The sequence below is a fragment of the Lytechinus pictus genome, chromosome 8 (genome assembly GCF_037042905.1).
Source record: "Lytechinus pictus isolate F3 Inbred chromosome 8, Lp3.0, whole genome shotgun sequence".
NCBI classification, from domain to species: Eukaryota; Metazoa; Echinodermata; class Echinoidea; order Temnopleuroida; family Toxopneustidae; genus Lytechinus; species Lytechinus pictus.
Window position 1 is genome coordinate 28,313,817 of NC_087252.1, and position 26,060 is coordinate 28,339,876.

At 36.7% G+C, this 26,060-nt stretch overlaps 1 protein-coding gene across 5 annotated transcripts; it reads left to right on the top strand.

Moving 5' to 3' along the window:
* The first annotated feature begins 2,230 nt into the window (after window positions 1-2,230).
* On the top strand, window positions 2,231-25,105 carry LOC129266576 (uncharacterized). 5 transcript variants are annotated; one of them, XM_064103886.1, is made up of 11 exons: window positions 2,231-2,338; window positions 7,036-7,158; window positions 8,126-8,231; window positions 8,444-8,610; window positions 10,835-10,936; window positions 13,273-13,353; window positions 16,037-16,178; window positions 16,847-16,956; window positions 18,443-18,622; window positions 19,236-19,317; window positions 20,389-25,105. In XM_064103886.1, exons 2-11 carry the CDS (start codon window positions 7,123-7,125, stop codon window positions 20,508-20,510), a joined length of 1,128 nt encoding a protein of 375 aa, XP_063959956.1. In that variant the 5' UTR covers window positions 2,231-2,338; window positions 7,036-7,122; the 3' UTR covers window positions 20,511-25,105. The 5 variants fall into 5 exon arrangements, with proteins under 5 accessions (XP_063959956.1, XP_063959955.1, XP_063959954.1 ...); XM_064103885.1 differs by lacking the exon at window positions 2,231-2,338 and adding an exon at window positions 2,468-2,809; XM_064103884.1 differs by lacking the exon at window positions 2,231-2,338 and adding an exon at window positions 2,477-2,505.
* Window positions 25,106-26,060: the final 955 nt, after the last annotated feature.

The following is a 26,060-nucleotide window of genomic DNA, read 5'->3' on the forward strand; positions in this document are numbered from 1 at the left end:
CTATTATGTACAACCGTTCATAAATTTCAAAAGCAATAGCCTAGTTTGGAATTTTCATTCATCTTTATCTCACTAACCTGCTTCAGATTCATCTGCTTTTCTGATATGTTTCTTCCTTTTAATTATATCTGCAATACCTTACTTCAGCAAAGCAAGGGCTGCGCCCGCTGCTTACCTTACTCTAATAAGGCAAATTTCTTATCCAACTCCTCCTGGCCTCTAGAATTATATTCATATTGAACCTTATTACCTTTCGAAAGACATCTCCGACGCCCTTTTTTAGTTGTAGAAGCTCCGCTGACCCGGGCAATGTATCGAGAATCAACATAATCAAACAGCCAGCCCAATCTTTAAACGAGCCAATGCTTCCTTTGTAGCATTGCTTACAAGAAGGCGAAGAGACTCCAGATTATTGAGTAAAATTTTCTGAAACTGCCTTTAATTTGTGGCATAACCCGAGGTTAATTTCTTGATTCGCCATTATTTTATATTTAACATCGAATCCAACGTAGATCTATTACGATAAGGCCTATAGAGTTTAACACGTGGAAGAAGCGTTGAAAATAAGACGTCCGTACTGTGCTGTGTCGAACTCGGTCAGTGAATTCCGAATCGTTTAGGAATTCAGACACTCCTCACGCAAGCATTGTTATGCTAATCGGATACTTCTGCTAAGAAAAGAAAATGTATTATCCAACAAACCACTTCGATATACTTTAATTCTTGGGGAGGCATACATCAGCCTCCATGATGTCATGAGCTGGTTCGATCTCGTTGGTATATTGGTCAAAACTGTGTTTTATAGTGTTAAAGACCCCAATGCACTTGAGCTACTTCGTTTTATAGGAAAGATAACTTTTAAAATGTATAACAGAAGCTTTGGAGTGAATGCCCTAGCTGTTGCGACTTCAATGGGGTAAATTAATTACACCGTCTCGCACGTTTTGTGAACAATGGAAGGTGTGAAGATTGCAGTGAACACCTAACAATAAGAAGAATCTGTTTCAATTTAAGTTACGCAATGATCACTTGTGATCTCTCGTTGTGTTTCTTCAACCCGGATGAATCCCCCAAACCACATTGTCCAATCACGGACCTACTACAATAGTCAGCGTTTGTTAAAACGGAATGATAGTGTATTTGTGATGTAATTAAGTAATGATAGTGGTGATAATGAAGGGGGATAAAGAGGAAGAAGAGGACGAGAATGATGGTGGTGGTAATGATTTTGATGGCGGCCGTGATGATGATGACGATAACATAATTATTTTTTTTCTTGATAAACATATTATGTGTGTAAATGTATAAAGAAGGAGGAAATTTTCTTTTTAAGAATTATGATATAAAAAGGACAAATAATTTTTTCCAGACCCGGTTCTGGAAATAAGACTAGACTTATATTATAATTTCTGAAACAACTGGGTCTGGAAAAAAGACTTTGGACTATTATACTTTTTGAAACAACCGGGTCTGGAAAAAGACTTTTGTGCTTTATCAACGTATTACTATAGATTTTAGTTTAGAACGGATCAAATCCCTTCAAATTTATTACATTTTTGGGTAAAGTCATTATTACATTTGTGGGCGATCAAAAATTATAACATTTGTGGGTAAAGTGCATTAATACATTTGTGGGTTAAATTATTACATTTGTGGGTAAAGTGTTATTACATTTTTGGGCGTTGTTACATTTGTGGGTAAAGTGTTATTACATTTGTGAGCGATTTTCACATTTATGGGTGTAACAGGCCCCCCCCCCCCCATATATGTGCATTTCTACCAATCGCCTATATTAATATTATGTTGTTGTTATTATTTGATGAATAATTTTCATAGAAACAACTGGCTCAGAAAACTATTAAACACAGCCTTTCGTGAAAAGCTCCCCTGGTTGTCCCGAGAAGGTGTGTTTATTTGACTCCCTTCCCTCATCCCACCCTTTCGAGAAAAGCTATCCTGGTTTTCTCGATAGGGTGCGGCCATTCCCACTTCGCAAACGCAAACGATCGTAACAAGTGGCAAGATAAAGAAAATAATACAGTACAGTATAATTTAATACATTTAGCACATTGCAGCATCTTTCCAAAAGAAAAATGATGAAAATAAATCATATTTATGAAGTATCAATTTTCTAAACATAACAAAATACGGTGAAAATGAATTAATTATAGATTTTTGTTAATTCTAGCTCTTATGACAGCAGAAAACATGTGTTTGGTATACGAACCACAAGTGACAAAAGATTTCACACGCGAAGAGGGGCGAAATCGGAAGCTGAGAATTTTTTTTTTCAGATATAGGCCGATTGATTTCAGCCATTTTAAAATTCTTACTTTTAGTAGGTATTTGTGATTACTTTATGGTGGAATTTTGATGAATTTTAAGAAAAGGTTTGATATGATTGAAAAAAATGAAGATTGTTCGGTATTATCCACTACCATACATTACGGTAGTCTGAATGTTATTCCAAGTTGTCTCAAGTACATGCACTCACCAGCTTGTGTGGTACAACATTATTTGCTGATTTTTACTTGTTAAGTCCTATTTATTACTAGTTTTATTACTTTTTTGTGCCTTTCGTCATTTATTAGCAGTTTTGAAGGCTTTTTTACCGATGGGGGTATTCACCCTTATATTAGTCATTTTGTAGCCGTTTTCCACAAGGGAGATATTCGCCCTTTATTAGCCGCTTTGTAGCCGTTTTCCACAAGGAAGGTATTCGCCATTTATTAGCCGTTTTGTAGCCGTTTCCCACAATGGAGGTATTCGCCCTTTATTAGCCGTTTTGTAGCCGTTTTCTCGAAGGGAGGTATTCACTATTTTATTCTGATAAAAATCATTGTTGCATACAGTTAGCTTTCCATAGTCGGTACACTTTTTTTGTCGCCGTTTTTTAGCCGTTTTCTAGCCGTTTTTCTGTTGGGAAAAAGGGAGAAAAAACGGAGAAAAAACGGCGAAAAAACGGCGAATCACCCAAACCAGTCTGGCTCACTGTGATAGGTACATGAATAAACAGGTCTGGAATGACCTGTCAGGATTATTACAAGTTAGCTTTTGTGAAAGCAGAAAAATCAAAGAATAAGTTCAACAAAAGTTTGATTAAAATAGGACTAGCAATAGAAGAGTTATGAGCATTTGAATGTCGAGATCACTAATGCTATGGAGATCCTCCCATTGGCAATGCGACCAAGATCTATGATGTCACAGATGAACAACTCTCCCCTTTTGGACACTGAAAATATACCCCAAAACATATCTTTTTGCTCATTCTAATCATATGACAAACGATTCATCAATGATATAATGTTGTGAAACCTCTGTACTTGTTCTCTCATAAAGAGAACACCTCACCTTGTGATAGACTATATAAAAGTGAGAATATAAGTGAAATATGTACTTAAGTAATGAGGGAGTTGTACGTGTGTGACATCACAGATCTTGGTCGCATTGCCAATAGGAGGATCTACATGGCATTAATGATCTCAATATTCAAATGCTCATAACTTTCTTATTATTCATTCAATCTTCCTCAAACTTTCAACAATATGTTTCTTTGATTTTTCTCTTTGATATGGATTCAGCTGGTTTCAAGGGTTTCATTCTCCTTTAAATTCTTTCTGTAATGTCATGATGAGTGGACACAATCCAGCTCCATGGGTAATTTTGCCCCTATTGCAACCCATATTACTCCAAAATATTCTCAAAACCTTGATTCAATTTGATTTGATTTATTTATTTCCGTTTCACAATTGTACATAATATGATAAACATAACATAACAAGGTCGAATATACTACAAGACAAAATATGATATATATTACATAATCATAGATTTAAGGAACACAATTCAGTAAATAAAGATATCTCAAATATGACATTTGTATTTAAAAGTAAAACGGAGGGACTTGCCGAAAAAAAGCAAAGCTTGTACAAGAGACAAGCCCCTATCTTAGTTACATTACAAAATTACAACAAATAAATATTGGGTGTTAATAATAATTTTGTTTAAAAATAAATACAAACAATTTTTGTGCACTTGACAAAAACGTAACTGATGGATCGTGTGAGAAAAAAAATTACGTTTTACAATATTATAAGAGAGGGGGGAGGTGAGGGGGGAAGACAGGAGGGACAGAGGAGTGCAGTACACTAAAGTAGAAAGAAAGAAGAAGGCGGGCAGCAGGAGCAGGTACTTTGGCTAATTGCAATTTTAAGAAGAAAATAATAAAACGAATAATATACATGACTATGTATATAATATGAGCGCATATAATACGCATATACACAAAAGTCGAGTATAATTAAATTAGTTATTCAGCTTGACCTGTTTGCGACGAGTATTGCAGAATTAACATTTTTTCAGTTTGCGTTTAAAAATATTTACATTGGGGGATTCTTTGAAATCTTGAGGCAGAGAGTTCCAGTAGGCAGGCCCAGAGAAGACAACCTTATTCATTGGGGCAATGCATTTTTTTATTCCCTACAGATCAAACTCTTCCACTGGATTTTCTTCTCTAGAATAATTTCTAATACCCCATTGCTTCATAAGGAAACGATTGCCGAGTCTGCAAAGTGTCACTCGGTGACACATAGATCCAAGCTACATGTATTATGGAAAGCGTAGTGCACTGTGTCACCGCAGTGTTGCCAATCGTTCAGTTTTTAACTTAATTGTCCATTTTTTGAAGTTTTTTTTTCCATAAAAAAAGCTGATGTTCAGAATTGGGGATTTTGAGAGTATGGATTTGGGTGCATATATATTAGTCAATTATTATGTAAATCAATTATCCATTTCTGTATTCTGGTTGAGCAAATCATAGCACACCCAGTAATTCCTGAGGCTGAATTTTCTCTCAAGGTATGCACCAGATTGCACAATTGTTGTAAGTCCAAAAATATGCAAAAGCTCCCTACCGTTGGGCGTGAGGGGGGGGGGGGGAACGCCCACTTCCCACACCCACCCACCTTCCTCCCCCCTCAGTCGCTCTATCTGCTCCATCAGGATGGTCTCTTGACAATCTCGCACTAAATAATTCAGTTAAATAATTCTGCATATGAATTGATGTTGACAATTGTGTTTGTGTGAAATAACCTTTTGGAGTTGTTAAGAAATTTATCTAGGGAAGTGCTATTAACATAGGCGGCGGAAGCAGGGGGGACGGGGAGGACCTGTCCCCCCCCTAAATTTGAGGTGGAGGGGATGGTCCCCCCCTAAATTTTTTGTTGATAACTTCTTTTTTTTTTTTTTTTTTTTTTTGCTTGTCAATTTTGTTTCCTGCGTCCCCCCCTAAAATTTAGGTTGATGGCCTTTTTTTTTTTTTTGCTTGTCAAAAATGTTCGCGATCCCCTCCTAAAATTTAGGTATAGGTTTTCCCTGTGTCCATCAAAAAATTCAGGTTGGCCCCCCCCTAAATTGTTTGGCTTCCGCCGCCAATGGCTATTAACAATTGAGAAAGGGATTTTATTCCAGTCAGTCCTTATCCTGAATAATCCTGGCCTCGTGGCAAAGCCTACCAATTTTGTTCCTCTAATATCTTGTATTCCGTTTTATGTAAAACTTGGATTGTGTGACAGATCTTTGGTGACAAGATTGATATTATAAAGTGATGTTTGAAAAATACAAAATAAGTGTGAGGCTATGACATATTCAGTACAGACATGTACGTGTAGGCTTATATCATAGTGCAGCATCTGACTTGGTTGCTGTTTTCTAAGGTAATTTCGAATGGGGGGGGGGCTTCAAGTGTAACAAACAAAACATAATGTATATGTATGCATTGACATGGCAGTTGTTCAATGCACAACCCATTGAAAGCGCTTTAAATCTTCTTTGGAACCCCCCCCAGTTATTGGCGCCATAACATACAGTGTAAGTTGCAGTGATCTGGGGCCCGTAACACAAAGCTTAGCAATGATCGTACAACATTTTTCTGCAATTGATTCCATTGACTACATTGTACAATCAATCGTAAAAATCAAGTGTACGATCAATCACTAATCTTTGTGTTACGGGCCCCTGAAGTCAAATTTATAGAGTGCATGTACTGTGCTGTACTAATAGAGTGTCATTAATTGGAGCTGAGCTGTCTATAGACCTGCTTAAAACATTCAAAGCTGGGTAGGCCTACCCATTCAACGATTCACGGTTGATTGCATATTCACAATTTTAATTGACTGAGAGGCTGCCATTCATGACTAGGATTTGAACCCCTCCCTCCTATTTGAAAGGCAAGAGTCTGAACCACCGAACCATGACACTTCCTTTATATTGCACAGGCATCACTCTTGTTTTCTGATGAAACGTTTGAATGCTTTTATTTTCCAATACCTTCCAATTTCAACAAAGTTCATGCTGTTTTGCTCTTGTACATGGATGTGTACCTTATTTCTTTTATAATTGTCAAAACTATACTGGAATCGGCATTTGAATTTTATAAATTCCAGTTCAGGGGCAACACTCAGATGGTAATTTTTACACACCATTTTGGGAGAAAAAGGAGAGGGGGGGGGGGGGCAGAAGCTCCACTCCCCCAGCTCTGCAACTCATGTACTATGGTAATGATGTCAAAATGAGAATCCAATAATTATGGATCCATGTGGCAAATGTTCCTTTGCAGAAAATGTAAAACTTCACATTGACAGGTGTCTTTCCCCACAAGATAATACATGTTCCCAGACATGGTTTTCTGTGTTAGCAAGGTGTATTGCCTTTTCACTATATATTCCATCATTCACAAAGTTTAGTTTACATACCTACATGTAAACACACATATGCTGATGTACATGTATCTGTGATGGAATTGTAACTTTCAAAGCTTTTCTATTAAAAAAAAATGTTTGCTTGCAACAACTACAGGTTTACCCTGCTTTAAATACAATTCTGATTTTTTTCATCTTCTAAATTCAAATTCAAATTCAATTTTCTTAAAATACTCAACAAAAGTCATTGTGAGTTTGCAATTTTGTATGAATATAACGACATATACCGGAAATAATACACATCTATCTAGTGCTGTTCTTATTTTCTTTTTAATAGCCACCACTAGGTGTACTTTGTGAAGGGTATAATAGGACGAAGAAGTTCCCGGATTTCCCTTCCGTGTTTGGGGTGAGCTTGGAATCCATGACACCAGGTTATAATTGGATACATTTTTCAAGGGTGAGTACAGGGGCCCGTAATACAAAGCTTTTTACGATTGATTGCATTGACCACAATGTATAAGGGTACAATTAGTCCAGGTTATAATTGAGCTAGGTGCTACTTGGAGAAGGAGAAATTTTCATAAAGTGCTTCTAAACCAGTGTTTTACGCTGAATATGAATATATATATTCACTATCACGATCTGAAAACCCGATCCATTCGGATTATTAGATCTGCGGAGAGCGGGATACATGTAGGAATCAGGAGGAGTGTTAACAACGTTGTGAAGACGCCGGGGGTAACAGCCGGCATTTTGTTCAGGTCGGCATGAGCGGCTGAACATGTTCAAAATTTCATGCTGATCTTGCCGATCAGAAAACGCCCATTTTTAATCGAGGGAGAAGCGGGAAAAGCGTAAGCAACACGGCGCGCAGTCGTGGGACGAGCGTAATCAGGTCTTTACTGGCGTACTAACAGCGGCACCTGGACGTACTGAATTCCCCATATCTTTTAGAAAACTTAACTGCAAATTATTTTTCACTGACTCCCGGTAAAATGGCTCATTTCCCCCCGATCCTGCCCGATCTGAAAGTTTGTTAATTTAATTGTTTAATTGTGAAAATTGTTGCAATTTTCTTGATTTCTTTTTCAATTTTTATTTTCAATTAATGGGGAATATTACAGCTTTCCTTCTATTATGTTTGCCATAGTCCACAAACTGATTGGCAAGTCATCACTGAATTCCATTATTGAATATCCTTTGAATATTGTCTCCTTTTCCATGTTTCCTTTTTCAATTTCAATTTTTCAATTTTCATTTTCAAACATATGCAATCATATTTTCTGGAGTACTACAGCTTTTCTGCTAATATGCTTGCAATAGTCCATGAACCTATTGGCATGTCCTCTTATATATCCTTCGAAAATTATCTTCATTTTGTTTTTACTTCAATTTCAATTTTTCAATTTTCATTTCATTTACAGGAGTTCTACAGCTTCCCTGCTAATATGTTTGCCTTGGTCCACGAACCTATTGGGAACTCGTCACAGAATGCCACGGCGATCCGAGAAGTCCATGATTTCAATGCAGGTAATATCAAAGACCAACATAGCAAATACATGAGGCGACGGGCGATTAATAAAAAATAAGTCCTCAAACTGGGGCCCGTAACACAAAGCTTAGCAATGATCTTTAATAGAACATTATTCCATTGACTACAATGTACAATCAGTCGTAAAAATCAAGCGTACGATCGATTGCTAACCTTTGTGTTACGGGACCCTGGTTTCTCTTCTTAACAGGTCTCTCTTATAGGTTTGAGTACGGGACTGATAAGTGTACCGTTGGGCCTATACCAGTTGATACCTTCATGCATGATGCTGATTCACCGGACGGTAAACGCGTCGTCCTGAAATCACCCACGAGCTTCCTCCTGCCGAACCAGTCATCGTGGATTTACCAGGGAAATGTAAGGATACAAATAATTGAATGAATGAATGAAAAAATGTATTTTCCAATGCAATAATAATAACCCTTTAAGAAGTTTGAAGCTAATTAGTTGCAATTACATAGAAAAGCAAGGATAATGGGAACCAGAAAATAGCATGAATATTACTCAAGTCAAGCCCCTTTGAATTTCCTGTTCATAAAGGGAATTAAAAAAATATTATGGTAGTATTTGGGATGCACATACTGAAAACTGAGAAGAATACTAATGCTTGGTTTCATGCAAAATACTGATTTCTCTATGGCATTATTTTGAAAGTACTAATATTCTCAACTAAATACTTATTGTATACTTGCCTGACCTCAAACTGCTGGGGTTTTTTTTCATCAAAAGTAATTTTGGGCACTTTACTAGAGGGCATTAGATGGCTGAATATATTTCCTGATTTTATATGCATGTTTTATTTGGGTATACTGCCCAAGGCCCCAAAGTAGAAACCAAACAGGCACTGTCTGGATAGGATGCCTTGTCTTGTCTTTCCGTTAATGCCCACAATCATTCTATTGATTATAATGGTGATCGAACATCAAGATTGACTTGACCTGAAGATTTTTGCCAGGACTACAGGTGCAATACACCGGGTGAACACCCTACTCTTTGACGAATAGTGTATTGGTTTTAACGTGCATAGGTTGTGACTCTCCTATACACGGGACCAACATTTGCGTCCTTTCTGATGGACAGTTTTTTCCTACTGCATTCACACCTGCACCGAATACGGTGGTGAGGCACGCTGAAACAACGCTATGGCAACATATTTTTTGTTAGACATGTTTCGGCATGAGTGGGACTCAACCCCTAACTTTGAGATTCATGATATTATCCAAAACAGGCGCTCTATTAAACTGATTGAGCTAATCCGCCTCCTATTGATTATCAAGAATTCATACATGTCAGACCGCAAGCTAGGAATTCAGGTGTTTTCCTGTTAATGATCGACCAGTGAAATTGGAGAATTCATGATTTATGTGGGCATCTTGGTCTAGTGGTTATGAATCTCATCTTTCGATCAGAGGGACGTAGGCTCAATTCCTAGTCTTGGCATGTTTTCCTTCAGCAAGAAATTTACCCACGTTGTACTGCACTCAACCCAGGTGTGGTGAATGCGTACCAGGTAGGAAGAAATTCCTAGAATGCTTGAGCGCCCAGATAGGTAGCTCAGTTAAAGCAGGGATAATGATAATAGCCGTCCTGCTGGAGAATAGTTATCGGAACTGAAGTGGCTACCCTGGGTAAATATACTGTAATTATAATTGTGACCTACAGTGTACCACCACAAAACCACCAATAAGTCGCCAGGGAAGTTTCTCTGTAAATAGCCAAAATAGTAATTCAGTCTCCAAACCAAAAATTTTAAAAATAGCTTATCTGAAAGAACAATTTTCTTCTTTATACTGTGAAGATTTGAAGTCGTGAAATTGAATAAAAGGAAAGATACAAGAGTTTCTTGGACACCACTTTTTCGGACTGCTTGGCAGTTTCAGTGAGCATACACAGTGTGCACATCCCATGCCTGAGTGAACCCCAAACTTTAAACCTTGTTTTCTCCTTATTTTTTAAGCTCTTGCTGAATTTCTTCTGCATTCAATCAAGTACTTGTAATGGTGATTGTTGGTCAATTTTAACATACTATACATCATTTTAAAGCTTAGGAAGTGAATTTTCAAGCTCAATTAAAATCTCAATATTCATTTTGGTCGACTTATTGTTGGTTTTGGGGTGGCAGGTCACAATTATTATGATGATCTTCTTCTTCAAGCTACTCTGACTGGCTCCTTCAATCCTGAAGATTCTTGCAGTATTGTAGTACCGGGGACAGGCAGGTGCAATACACCGAGTGAACACCCTACTCTTTGACGAATAGTGTATTGGTTTTAACGTGCATAGGTTGTGACTCTCCTATACACGGGACCAACATTTGTGTCCTTTCAGATGGACGGAGTGTTTTCCAACTGCATTCACACCCGCACTGAACACAGCGGTGAGGCACGCTAACACACAACGCTAGCATTTGTTTTTTTGTTAGACGTCTTCCGGCATGCTGCGGGACTCGAACCCACGTTGAGATCTACGATCTTATCCGGAACAGGCGCTCTAACCGACTGAGCTACGCTGCCTCCCTGATGATGTCTGTACGTAACATACATGTATACACGTTATTCTTTTCATGACATTATTTCTGCAGACAACGTTACGTGGTATTGACGTGGAGGGGTGGATCACAGCCACCAATATTACTATCGGCCCTCTCGTCTGGAATGCTACCATGGAATACTTCTTTGCTAGGGTAAGTAGGATTACATAAGTAGCTGAAAGGACAATGTAGAGATACCAGGAAGTACTGATTTTCAGTTTAGTGTTAAAGAAATGAGAAGAAGATGGATGGTTTCTTGCAAAATACTGATTTCTAAGGTTTCAATTTTATGCGATATCATATGGTATTTCTTTATTATGCTGGTTTCCTCATTTCAAAATACTAAAATGTTCATGTTCAGGTAGGCTGCTCTGACATTGATATAAAGGGTTTAAAGGGGAAATCCAACAAAAAGGAATGTTGAAATTCATACATCAGCTACTGTATGCAGAAGATGATGTCATGATGCTGGTGCTTCCTTGTGGACCCAATGGAACAACCTCTTTCTCACCATTACACGTTGATGGTGAAATGTCACTTATGCACTATGTCAGATGACATCGTCATTTCGCGCATACTCAGACTAATTCATAACGCGCTATGACCCTATGGGCTGAAAAAGATCAGCGAAACAAAAAAGGGCCATCACTGCGAGTGATGATTGATGGGGGAAACTACCCTTTATCACATGACCGACTTCTGGCCAATCACTATAGCAAGATTCTTAGAATGCGGAATATAAATTGAAATTACACTCAAATTATGATTGATCTTGAGATTGATGTCTTGATATGAGATGGTTTTGAGTTTGAATTGAATGGGTGATTTCAAGTCCGGTGTTGGTGTTGGTGTTGGAAGCACATTTTGGATTGCGTTTTCAAGCTTCAAACCCTATTCTGAGATTACACAAATAATCCAGGGCTCCATAACACAAACGTTTGCGATGGATTGCAATTATGAAAGAACCCCACTGATTGGTCCCTGCTCAGTAATTTAAACCAAATGCACGTGTAATATTGATATTGATTGGTCAGTTCATTTAGCGATTGATCGCTAATCTTTGTGTTATGGAGCCCTGATCACAATATTGACAGCTCAACACCTAGTGACTGACCTTTCCTTTCAGTACCATCTTCATTTTATGTTTGGTGTTATACTCGTGTAAAAATTGATCTAACACCAACACAGAGAGGTCAACACTGAACCTGAAAACACCCAATCTGTTAGAACTCTTTGTAAGACCACTCTAGAAATTAATTAAATGTAATTGAATTGATTTGATTTGGATTGGATTATTAGATTGGATTGGATTGTTAGATTGGATTGGATTGGATTGGATTTTTAGATTGGATTGAATAGGATTAAATTGAATTAGATTGCATTGAAGTGGATTGGAATTTGGATTGGATTGGATTGAATTGAATAGGATTAAATTGAATTAGATTGCATTGAAGTGGATTGGAATTTGGATTGGATTGGATTGAATTGAATTGAATTGAATAGGATTAAATTGAATTAGATTGCATTGAAGTGGATTGGATTGGATTGAATTGAATAGGATTAAATTGAATTTGATTGCATTGAAGTGGATTGGAATTTGGATTGGATTGAATTGAATTGAATAGGATTAAATTGAATTAGATTGCATTGAAGTGGATTGGAATTTTGATAAGATTGGATTGAATTGAATAGGATTAAATTGAATTAGATTGCATTGAAGTTGATTGGAATTTGGATTGGATTGGATTGAATTGAATAGGATTAAATTGAATAAGATTGCATTGAAGTGGATTGGAATTTGGATTGGATTGGATTAAATTGAATTTAATAAGATTGAATGGAATTAAATCTAATTGAATTGAATTGAATAGAATTAAAATGAATGTTTTGATATTGAATGTTGTAGATTATCATCAAATTTCCGTTTCCTGTAATTGATTCTGATACACATGACTTTCATTCATATTGCAATAGAACATTGTGTTTATATGCTTGGAGTATCATTTTAAGCTTTGCTGTATTGATGAAATATCTTTATTTTATCAACAGAAGTCAAGATTTATATGTATACAATTAGCACAGTTGTGTAATGATCCGTGCCCCATCTTACAAAAAGTTACGATTGATCCGATCAATCACAACTACAGAAAGCCAGCAAAGTCAACATATAAAATGCATGTTTGTAAAAAAAAAATTCTAGATATGAATGTATATCCATTAATTCATTGATTTCTTGACAATTTGTGTGTTCTCCTTTCTTTACAAAGAACATTTTGCAAATTTTTTGTAGAAAATATTATGACACTGATGGATTTCCATAGAGTTATTGATTGGATCAATCGTAACTCATTGTAAGACGGGGCCCTGGAAACAATATACCTTCATTATAAAATCACTCTAACCACATTCCACTGATATACAGCTCGTTTTAATTGATCTTGTCTGTTAGTGAATAACCCCCGTATTCTTGTGAATGATTTTTTGTACAGGGTAACTGGACCGGTGGCACGGATCAAACTGGATTGGTTCATCAGATGCCTTTACAATTCAAATCTTCTTTAACTGCCGATGTGAGTATTACGTGACTTTCATAATGTGAACCTTTTTCCCTTCTAGAATAGTGTAAACGCTGTTATTTTTTGTGGGATTAATTTTTCACGCTGGGTGGCTTAAAAACATATTGGTGGGTTCTTGAATTTGCGATGCACACTCCTCAATCACAAAGTCTCTTCCTTCTTCCCTATTTATTTGTGGCTGGTTTTAATTAACATTTCAGACCCCAAAATTGTATTTTCTGCTCATATTCTAGCTCTACAGCGGCGTAATTCAGCATTGTTTTGATCCAATCATGAGCTTTTGTGACATTTAGCGCGACTTTTCTTTGTGGGTCGGACAACAGGCAAGGCAAAATGGAGGTGCTGCTGGCCTGGTATGGTATGGGGCCAAGCGCCTGGTAGAGACCGGGGGGATTCAAAGTGCATGGGATCAATCGACCTACATTGGAGATCGACAAGACGTCTTCTTGAAAACTAAAGCTAGATAGTATACAAACATCAGTACCTCTCAAGAAAGCATCAGACATGTCAAACAGACCTAAACACTCGCCAATCAAACAGCAAAAGCAACTTATATTTCAAGCATTTTTAATTGTGGGAACCTTCCTTTTGCCTTTGAAGAGTTCTCTACAGGAATTAGAAAACTGTTTTCAGACAATATGACCTGAATTCACTAAGGTGGTTTTGAAAACCATCGGTTGAACCCATGGTTAATGCAGATTTCTTGAATAATTTACGCTTGATTTACAGCGTATTAAAAAAAAAAAAACCAATACTGATGCTCGCTTTTGTCACAGTGCACCAAATTGACGCCTGTTGCTGTGGTTATCCACGCTGTTTTATTCATGAGTCCACTGTTTTGAATTAATCAGTCCACTGTTCAATACAATGGACTAAGGAAAGAAATGCTACACTCAACCATGGCAACAGGCGTCAATTTGGTGCACTGCGACAGAAAGGCGCATAGGCGTTGTAATTTATCCAGGAAATCTGCATAAACCATGGGTTCAGCCAATGGTTTTCAAAACCACCTTTGTGAATTCGGGCCAATAAGATAGCCACCATTACCATAATTCTGAAAGCCATCTGAGCTGTTCTTCCAAATTTTCAGATTTTGAGATACAAGGTTTTAACTTACTAATGATGCAACGGTGACACAAGATGTACTGCTGCAACAATTGCTCCAGGGGGTTGTTTCATAAAGCCATTTGTAAGTTAAAAGTGACTTTAAGAAGTACGGGTGATCCTTCTTTGTGGTACATGATATTCACCATTACATGTTCATTGGTTGTTATTCAGCGTGGAAGAAAGGATCACCAGTCATTCTAAAAGTCGTTCCTAACTTTATACGTACAGCTTTGTGAAATACACACCTGGGGGCCGTTTCATAAAGCTGTTCTTAAGTTAAGAGCGACTTTAAGAACGACTGGTGAACCCTTATACGCGCTAAACAATCGCCAATTCAATACCATTTACCACAAGAAAGGATCACCAGTCGTTCTAAAAGTTGCTCCTAACTTACGTACAGCTTTGTGAAATACACACCTGGGCCCCGTCTTACAAAGAGTTACAATTGATCCAATCAATCGTAACTCTATGGAAATCCATCAGTGTCATGATTTTTTTTTCTAGAAATTTGCACAATGTCCTTTGTTAACAAAGAGAAACACAGTGAATTTTCAAGAAAACAATTAATGCATGAATATACATCATAGTCAAGAAATATTTTGAACAAACATGCATAATAGATGTTGACGTTGTTGGCCGTCCATAGTTGTGAATGATCGGATCAATAGCAACTTTTTGTAAGACGGGGGCCAGGTTTTATATTGTCAGAGATGTAGAGTTATGGCTAGGGTTGCAATAGGGCGTTTTGTAAGGTTGGGGTTCGATTTAGGGAAGGGTATATTGTTAAATCTAGGATAGAAGTTAGTCTTTGATTAGTGTGTGGATTTTAGTGGAGCAATTGTCGCCAGAGCAAATGTCATAGTACCAATACAGCAACCATATTTTGATTAGTAGTGGAAGCGCCGTTTTGCAGCGATTCTGGCTCTCGCTCTGTAATCAGAGGGTTGTGTGTTCGAATCCCACCTTGGCCTAGCGTCCTTTGGCAAGGCGTCAATCCACACTTTGCCACTCTCACCCAGGTGCCGATTGGGTACCGGTAGGAAACAACCGTCATTGTGGTTGGTTTAGCGAGTGTGCGCCTTACAGGCTGCTCAAAAGCTATGAATCCAGTGACTGGGTAATGGTAATTGTGGAGTGTTTTGAGCAATCGTAGATTAATAATAATAATACATGAGATTTGTATAGCGCACTTTCCATCTTGATTAAATGCTCAAGGCGCTTCAGAGCAGAACAACAAAAACTACATATAATACATGTCTGAACAATAAGTCAATATCTATAAAAAAACACTCTTATACAGGTATGTTTTCAGATTGTCCTTGGAGGTGGTCGCTGAAGTCTGGGTATTCAAACTCTGTGGGAGAGAATTCCACATGCTAGGCCCTGCATGAGCAAAGGCCCGTTCCCCGCATGATTTATTAGCAACTAGAATTTGTAGGAGATTAGGTGGTGAGGATCGTAAATTTCTTGAGGGTTGGTAATTATGCATCAAAGACCTATTGTAACTGGGGGAAGTTCCAATGCGCTATATAAAAGCCAATTATTATAATTATTATTGTTTTCTTTTCAGGTTGGGGGCTTTCCAGTCAACGTCGTTCACATACAAAATATGTTTCATTACACCTATCATATCTCATCTTATGTCTTTGATGTTCACCTGTGCTACAATGAAGAGGACAGCCGCTCCATGGCAGTAGAGATCTTGGGAATGGGTACGTAGTAGTGGTCGGAGAGGTGCGGTGGATGGTTTATTTTCAATTGGTCTTACTCTTATGCCAATTCGTCCAATTACCATCTCGTCTTCTATTATTTGGTCTATCATCAGTTCGTCCACTATCCACACGGACTAATTGCCATATTATACACTCACCATTTCATCTAATAATCAGTTGGTCCAATAGCCATTTAGTCCATATACCATTCGGTCTAAATGGACTGACTGTTAATTGGGCGAAATGAATAAAAAGAAAATGGATATTAGACCAACTTGTTACGAGACGAAATGGTCATAGGTGAACTGGTGATAGGACAAAGTGATTATTTGATCAAATGGTTATTGAATTATGGCTGTTAGACGACATTAACCTCCGCTACGGCAAAATTAGACATTTAGTATTACCGTCGATCGTTATAGGCCTATATGAATACAGGCTGGTGTTGACTACCACATCTCAATCTATCTGTATATGCTTTCCCTTTTTTCATTAGACATTACATACAGTGATTATGACATGGAAAGCCTTGTAATAAAATCATAGGAATTTGATTCCATTTTATTAAAATTTTTTTGTTGTTGGTCATTTGCTTCTTTTTTCATTATTATTATGTGAAAATGTCATGAATAACAGACTTTATAGGTTTCTCTTTTTCTCTTTCCTAGATATTCGTAAAAACTACATTGTAAACAACACCCAAAATTTCTACGCTGCAGTTCAGCACGCCATGGCTAATGCCTCTGGTCTTCCGGCAAGCCGTATTGGCAATGTTTATGTGAGTATTTTATTGGTAAATTTCCATCTGTGACCTACCACCCCAAAACCACTAATAGGTCGCCAGGTAAGGTTTTATTTATTTATTTATTTATTTATTACGTCTTATTTTACCAGGGTGACTCTGTCAGTGGTTCAAACACTGTTATACTTCGAGGCCCTGGAATACAATAACAAAAAATACATTAGAAAACAATTACAGAACATGCACATAAAACTTATTGTCATCTACATATAGTTCAGTGGAGTGGAATTAGCAACCACATGGTGTCAGGCACGTGAAATTGTTTATTGGTATACTAAAAATTGGTTAGAAATATATATATGTAAGATATATTTTACTGTATTGAGTGAGTTAGTCATTTACTATAAGAATTTCATGAGGGGTGTTCTCTGTAAATAGCCAAGATAGTCATTTAGTCTCCAAAAACCAAAAATTAAAAATTGCTTATCTGGAAGAGCAATTCTTCTTCATACTGTAAAAAGTGCCAAATAATATTTCAAGTAGCCAGAGTTGAAATGAGATTATCTGTACATTATACATTATAGAGTAAATGACATCCAATAAAGATGGAACTATATTTAACCAAAGTCTCATTTGACAAAGTGCGAAATTATACTTTAAGTAGCCAAATATGAAATCAGATTATCTGGATATTATACATTGTACATTATAGAGTAAATGACATCTAATCAAGATGGAAAGTGCACTATATTCAACCAAATTGTCTTGTGACAAAGTGCAAAATAATATTTGAAGTAGCCAAAGTTGAAATGAGATTATCTGTATATTATACATTGTACATTATAGAGTAAATGACATCTAATCAAGATGGAAAGTGCGCTATATTTAACCAAATTTTCATTTGACAAAGTGCAAAATAATATTTTAAGTAGCCAAACTTAAAGGTAAATGCTAGTTTTGGTAACGATATCAAAATGAGTTCGTACAGAATCCAATGAAATGACCACCAAAGTGTCTGTTTGTATAAAGAAAACATGTGCCAAAGGATTCTGGAAGAAATTGTGTAATTGCTGAGAAATCAGCAAATAAGCACAGGATTCGGGTAGAGCGTCGGGCCCGACATTCGAAGCAATAATTATACACTGTCCCACGTGTGCTTATCTGTGTTGGGGATCTTCAGCCTGAACATTTTTCAGCGTAGATTTCAAGATTTCACAAAGTTCAGTTTATGTAACTGTACCAGATCTAGATCCTCGATGATATACTGACAATTAAGCCTTGTTTTACAGACTTTCTCATGAAATCAGTGTTTACTGCAACTACTGGAATTTCTCTTTAAAATGAGATTATCTGGGCATCATACAATGTACATTATAGAGTAAATGACAGTCTACCCGTAGTGATGCTTCAGGGCTGCGCCCCACTGGAAAATGGTTCCATTTACGTCATTTCAGGAACCGTAGTTCCAGTTTTTTTTTTTTTTTTTTTTGATTTAATGAATTCCACCTTTTCATTTTCACAGGCTGCTGAGGGTGTTGAAGAGATTCTGATTGTCTACTTTGACATGCTTGGCCTACCACCTGTTGAAGGGAACGCTGTTAACCCTAAGCACGGTCCCGAGCTGGCGGAGGCTCTCGTTACCCTCGAAGAACGAGTGCTTAAAAAAGATCCAATCCGTATCAATTTCACCAAGGATGGCAAGGTAAGAAAGATATCTATCTAGATAATTGATATCAATCAGTCATCCAGGTGTTAAATTTGGTTTAGTCCCTGACTAGGTGATTTCAAGTTCAGTGTTGACCTTTTGGAGTTGGTGTTAGGTCAATTTTTACACGAGTATAACACCAAACACAAAATGAAGATGGTCCCGAAAAGCCACTCACTAGTTGCCGAGATGTCAATGATGTGATCCGGAGCGGTTTTACAAACTCTGAATAAGTTTAGGAGCTAGGGGAAGCAATCCAAATTTCAACAGGAAGAAGAATTCACTGAAAACGGTCTAAATTTCGCAAATAAGTATTCGCCAAATTTCTCTCCCACCTCCTAGCCCTGGTAAACGGCATAATGTTATGCAAGCCAGCCGGTGCGGCATATGCATGCACTAGAGCGCGCGCGCAATAGATGTCGACTTTTTCCCATAAGGCATTGCAAATTTTGTCCTGTCTGCTGCAAATGATATGTGGCTTACCGTATCGTGTATCCACTGAATTAGGGAAACTTTTCCATGTATGCAACTACCATGGCAACCGTACTGAGCAGCCATCAAATCAAAGTTGAGGTTTCCATTGTGGATTTATCAATTTTTCGTTTTATAGGATGTGACCCTGATTGTTGCGAGAGGATCGCTTCGGTTTGACTTTCACCCACCATCGGATGACAATGAAGGTGTAGGAAGAGGTAAGCGTGCGACACTGGCACTGGTCCGACGGTCCCAGACCGGTAAAAATTGCTGTTGGGCCAGTAACTTTTCAGAAAAAGCCAGATTTACTGGTCCGACATGACCAGTAAGATTATATCCGATACAAAATATATTTTTCTCTTTTGTAAATGATAAAAATGGCTCTGGCGTTTCCAAAAAATGGCTCTCATGAATTGTGTTGAGTGTGTGTACTGGTTTTTTTTTTTTTTTTTGGGGGGGGTAACAATAAGCAATAAAAGACAGCAAAATAAACTCAAGTCTTTTCTATATTTTTCTTTATTTTGGGGGACCAGTAAATTTTAGGTTTGGTCCAGTTGAAAATGGTAAAAAAATGGGGATGTACCGGTCGGACATGATCAGGTCGGACCAGTAGAAAAAAAGGGTTAGTGTGGAGCCCTGGCTATCGTTGGACTACCATCCCTCCTAGTTATTCTCAATGTGTTATTTGGTCATTTGGATACCTGACGAGTGTTCCTATTAAATAACAATATTCCCATTTTTTGGAGGGGGGGGGGGGAAAGAAAATTGCCATTTTAATCTGTTTATTCCTATTTCGTAAAAAAAAATTGAATAGGGAATTTATAAGTGTTCCTAATTCTTGCAATGTCTTGGTAATTTTTTCCTATTTCTTTGCTCTAAGGGTTGCGAGGTATGCATTTGTATCCATATTCATGAAAAAAAATAGGTCATTACAATATTAATTAAATTCATGAGTTAATGAACACATTCATACGAGTAAACTACATTTCAAGAATTAAGTTACACAATGATATATCAAGGGCTTCAATGGAAATAATAAGATATAAAGGTACATTAAACTGTGGCACCTAGCCCCTGTAAAATAAGATCTCTTTTATATACAATACAATTAAATGTTTATAATAAATCATAAATTTTGATTTAAAGAAAATATAAAATTTTGACAAATTTTGATATGGAAATTGACTACCTGCCATGACAAGCTGTACAGCCCTATTTCCTCATTAAATGACTACTCCTTTCATTTCTTTTCGCTTCTTCCTTTTTTTCTTTGTTCATTCATATATCAGGAGCAGCAGCTGGTATTGGGATCGGAATGTTCCTCCTGGGAGCTATCATCGCTACATTGATTGCAGTTGCGTATGTCAAACGTAGCTCGTTCCCACCTCCACCATATGGCGTACAGGGATAGAGGTGAAAATGTTCTATAATTTTATGATGGATGGGGGATTGCTGTCTTTTTATTCGGGGGGGGGGGGGGGGGGGGGTTGACATTTTTGCTGGTCTACGAAGCAAATTTGGTTGCCCTAAAACAATAGAAAACATTACAATTTATCAAAACTTTGGTAGCCCGACCGGACCACCAAGTGTGGGCTTTTACATAATTTTGGTGGTCCTACTCTCATGTTTGGTTGCCCTGGGCAACTGCTAATATCGAGCCCTGCGGTGTGTATACACTTGGTTTACAAGCAGTGCCAGCCACACAAAAACGATGTAAGCACCAATAACAGAGGACCTTTTATAACCGATAATGCCACATCCTTGTCTGATGTCACAACAATGTGTTAGTTCCATCTTGGATCAGTCTTTGACATCACAATCGGAAAGATATGTCCGGGCCTATTGTTTGTGCTGTGTTAATGCTAACAACGTTTCTGTGGGGCAGCTACGGTCGTCTAACACTGTCATGGCTAATCTCACTTGGTCTAACTTCCAATTTGGTCTAATTACTGTTTGGTCCACCCATCACTTGTCCAGTACTCACTTGGTCTCATTGGAAATATGACAAAATCGTAAATAGACTAAATGGCAATTAGATCAAATGATTTAGACGGTTTCAGAGCTGCCAACCAGTACGTTTTTGCAATCAAGTTACGACAGTACGTTTTTTTAATATATTTTTTTTACATAATCGTAATTTATTGAGAAAAATCATCTTATGTTTCTATTTCATAAAACTTACACAAATATGGTTATTGGATCAATGTAATATCAGGTAACTTGTTTTTTTCTTCAATCATTTTGTTAAAACCAGGGTGAGATATACGCATATTTCAATGTTTTTTTTTTCATCTGCAAGAGCAGTGCGCATTTTAGCTTGCATGCAGCTTGAGTGCCGCAATGAGCGCGCGCCACGCATTTTATTATGAAATACAGTTTTTTTGGGAAAAATAAATTTTTTTATCACAGAACACAATTTTTCATTCCCAGAGGTTGGCAGGTCTGGGGCTTAGATCACACAGAAGTATGCAAGCCGGGTGTAGACCATGTGGTAATCTACCATATTTCACAGTACACCTTTCATGGTGTACAATGGAATATAATATGAATCGAATGTGGTGAGCCATTTGGGATTGCCGATCATGTATATAAAATGCAGGAGCTAAATTGAAATACAGGTAAAGACACCTTTTTGAGTGAATGTAGTGCAAAGTTTATTTTTTCATATTTCTCCAGATTATTATAAATATAGACTCATTTTTAAAAACAGCATGGATATATGAAAGGGAAAGTTCACCTTGACATTAGGCTGGTTTTCATTACAGCAGAAAAAAAACCAAACAAAATGAAAATTAAACCAAACCATTAAATATGGATACAGACATGTAACACAGGTGAAATTGAACCAAGTTTGCAGGATTTCATTACCCACAATGTTATCCTTCACTTTTACAGCTTGTATTCATTAATAGCTCAAGGTATTGTACAGAAAATTATGTCATTTATATATCAGTCAACTTCTATTTCTAATTATATTCCATAATTACAATGGAAACAATGGCCCGTATTCTGAAGTCGGGTTTAACTTAAACTTTGGTTTAAAGTTGTGGTTTAAGTATGGATAGCCAATTGTTACATAAATCACTAACAGTAGAGATATCATATTTCAACTCATTTGGCTCTAAAATCATTCATAATTGTCTAGGAAGTATAAATAGATGATTGTCTTCACCATTGAAGAATCAGGAAAGAACATAGTAAATATAAGAAACATACAACTTAATAAAAATTTTGACACTTTTGGCTTCCCATAATTTTAGCACAGAGTTAGACCATGGTCTAAGTTAAACCTGACTTCAGAATACGGGCAATGAATTTATATCTTGACCTTGTAATTACTTTCACTCGGGATAATGAAAAACTCCAGTGTGTGGTTTAAAGATGGTGGACCGAGGTGTCTTGTTTCATTGTCTAGTACTAGATGTATTTACAACATGTGTATTGTACTTTTTATCAGGCTGATTCTAAAACCACATTTACAGGGTATGTTTTTTCTTTAAGTATTCACAACAAAAGTACTATTCAAAAGCTTTACAAAAAGATGCTGTATGTATATTATCTGAAACTGATTTATATGTCTTATGTTAAAGAACTTTTATGGGTTATTTTATTATTTAAAAGCTACTTACCCACTGCATATTCTGCAGTAGGCTTATATCTGATATACAAAAAGATGCTGTATGTATATTATCTGAAACTGATTTATATGTATTATGTTAAAGAACTTTTATGGGTTACATTACTTAAAAGCTACATGTACTTACCACTGCATATTTTGCAGCAGGTTTATATCTGATCCATTGTACAAAGTTAAAGTGATTGGTTAACATTGGTTTGACTTTAAAAAAATCTGAGCTAGAAGGTCACACTTGTCACCTGTGTCTGTGATATGTTACAAAAATGAAGCCCAGAAAAAATTGCGTTCGAAAATAATTATTTAGTGCTTCAAAAATTGAAATATAAAGTGACCGGAAACACCATCTTAATTTCATCCCATACATTTATGTGTACTATTTAGGCGTCTATGAGACGCCTATTTACAAAATCGGGGTTTGCCTTGTAGTTTTAGCTTTTCATTCTCAATAATGGTTGTTTTCAGGGTTTATTAGTTCTAATACATGCACTTGTACACATGTTTCATCTTGGTTTGAGAATTTTTTAATCGGCTGCTCACAAAGTTAAACAATTCCTTTAAGGGTCTTGCTAAAATGTTTGTATATATTTAATATCTGAAAATGATTTATATGTATTAAGTTAAAGAACTTTTATGGGTTACATTATTAAAAAGTTACTTACCCACTGCATATTTTGCAGCAGGTTTATATCTGATCCATTGTACAAAGTTAAGGGTTGTGCTCAAATGTTTGTATATATTTAATGTCTTTCAACTTTCCTAAGGTAAGCAAAATCCTGAGTGTACTTTTATATTAATTGATTTTTCAAACCTACTGATAAGTAAAAACATGTGATTTTATTGGATATGTAAAAAAAATCAATATATTTGTGATAATACACATAAATATTATATTTCTTGTATGAGTTGCAATCAATTTCAACTCGCTCTTCAACCAATCAACACCGAGTAGTTGGAACTTGGTTATAACTTTAATATAGATGATAGGGAGTTTTTGTACTGCGATGCACGACGGATTAAAAACACAGTAAATGTATTGAGAAGGCTCGTCGAATGACAATGAACAGCTGGAAGGTCTTTGTCAAAAATTGGTGAACCGGAACAGCAGATTCTTTTAAAGATTTGAAGCTGACAAAAAAAAATTGCAAGTTCGCAATTGTCCAGAGTCCAGGACGAAACTGCTGTTTTGATTCACCAATGATCGACAAAGACTCCTTGGTTGTTCATTGTCACGAAGACCATTCCACAATACATTTTCCAGGGTTCCCATCCCATCAGGGAAATCGGGGAAAATTATTTGCCTTTTTTCCAGTCAGGGAAAAATCAGGGAATTTTATTAAAAATACACATCAAATCAGGGGAAAATGCCTCAAATCAGGGAAAAGTCAGGGAATTTTGATCAGCCCAAAAGTCGAAAGCACGGTAGTCAGTCAGACTCTGTTATATTTTGTTGCCTATCAAAACAACATCCATTGAATCACTGGTTATGGTGGTACTAATTAGTTTTACATTATTGTTTTTATACTGAAAATAAGGCATGTTATTCACTGCAACAACTTAGAAAACATATGAAACTGGGAATGGGTTTGAATAATTATCAGGGAATTTTTAAACTTCACCAGGGAAAAATCAGGGAAGTTTGTTTTCTTGAAAAGCTGGGAACACTGTTTTCTATGCTCTTGAATCTGTTGTGCATTGTAGAGCAAAATACTCCCTAATAATGATGCTTTAAGTAACTCAAGATCACTTTGTCTAAATGATAGGTTTCACAATTAATCACAAATTTGTACTTGCTGGTTCACTTCTTGCAACAAACAGAAATCTCTAGACACAAATTGTAATCAGTTGTAAATTTGAATAATAATTTAGCAATTGATTGCAAATATTTTCTTGAAACAACCCCTGGTATAGTAAAATTATCATGCAAAATGTTAGATCGAAATTGTTGCATGATAAACTGTTCAGTACTAATTCAGTATTCCACTTTTTTAACTTGAAAAATAGTGTTATGATTCATGTAAAATAATATTTGAAATGCAGATGTTTCATTATTTCCAGTTTGATATTCCTTCCTTATATTTCTTCCAAGTTTTATTACATCTTCTCAAGACCACAAGTGGCGAGTTTTCCAAAGAAATAACTTTAATTTTCGTATATTATATGAAATTATTGATAACCAGTATTGCATTTGTGTTTAAACAAATATAAAGGGCAATAATCAGAACGTCTTTCACTTCATAATGTAATACATTCTTTCACAGTAACTGAAATGCTTATACCAATATACATATGTATTCGAGATTTAATTTTTTACTTTTCATAACAGATATGAACTTTTGCTGGGAAATAATAAACGTATGCTGAACCACAAATTCTGTAGTATTATTTTGAAGTAGTCTTGAATAAAAAAAAATGGTTGCGATATTCAGTTGTTGCGTACCTTAAACCTTTTCTAGAGCTGTGGTAAAGGGCTCTCTAATATAAATGATATAGGGCCCTGTTGCATACAAATTTATGTATTGATATATGTCATGATTTATGTCACGAAAGAAATACATAAATCAATAATAAATTCTTATGCAACAAGGCCCTGGAGTATTTGTAATGACAGTAGGAGTGATGATGATGATGACTGTGATGATAATGGTGGTGATGATGATGGTGATGGTGGTGATGGTGGTGATGACTGTGATGATGATGGTGATGATTGTGGTGATGATGATGATGATGATGGTAGTAGTGATGATGGTGGTGATGATGATGATGGTGGTGATGATGGTGATGATGATGGTGATGATTGTGGTGATGGTGATGATGATGGTGATGATTGTGGTGATGGTGATGATGATGATGATGGTGATGATTGTGGTGATGGTGATGATGATGATGATGGTGATGATTGTGGTGATGGTGATGGTGGTGATGGTGATGATGATGGTGGTGATGAGTGTGATGGTGATGATTGTGGTGATGGTGATGATGGTAGTGATGATGATGATGGTGGTGATGATGGTGGTGGTGATGATGGTGGTGATGATGGTGATGATTGTGGTGATGGTGATGATGATAACGAAGGTGATGATAATGATAATGGTGATGATGATAATGATGGTGATGATAATGATGATAGAGATGATGATAATGGTGATAATGTTGGTGATGATAACGATGATGATGGTGGTAGTCGTGCGCATCATTGAAGCATTAAGGATCACACCCAAGATACCTTTGGCATAATTCTGAAAAGCCCAATGCAAAGCTGAGGACGTTAGGGCTGATTAAGATAAAAAGTATGGGTGATGATGATAATATTAACCATGAAAATGA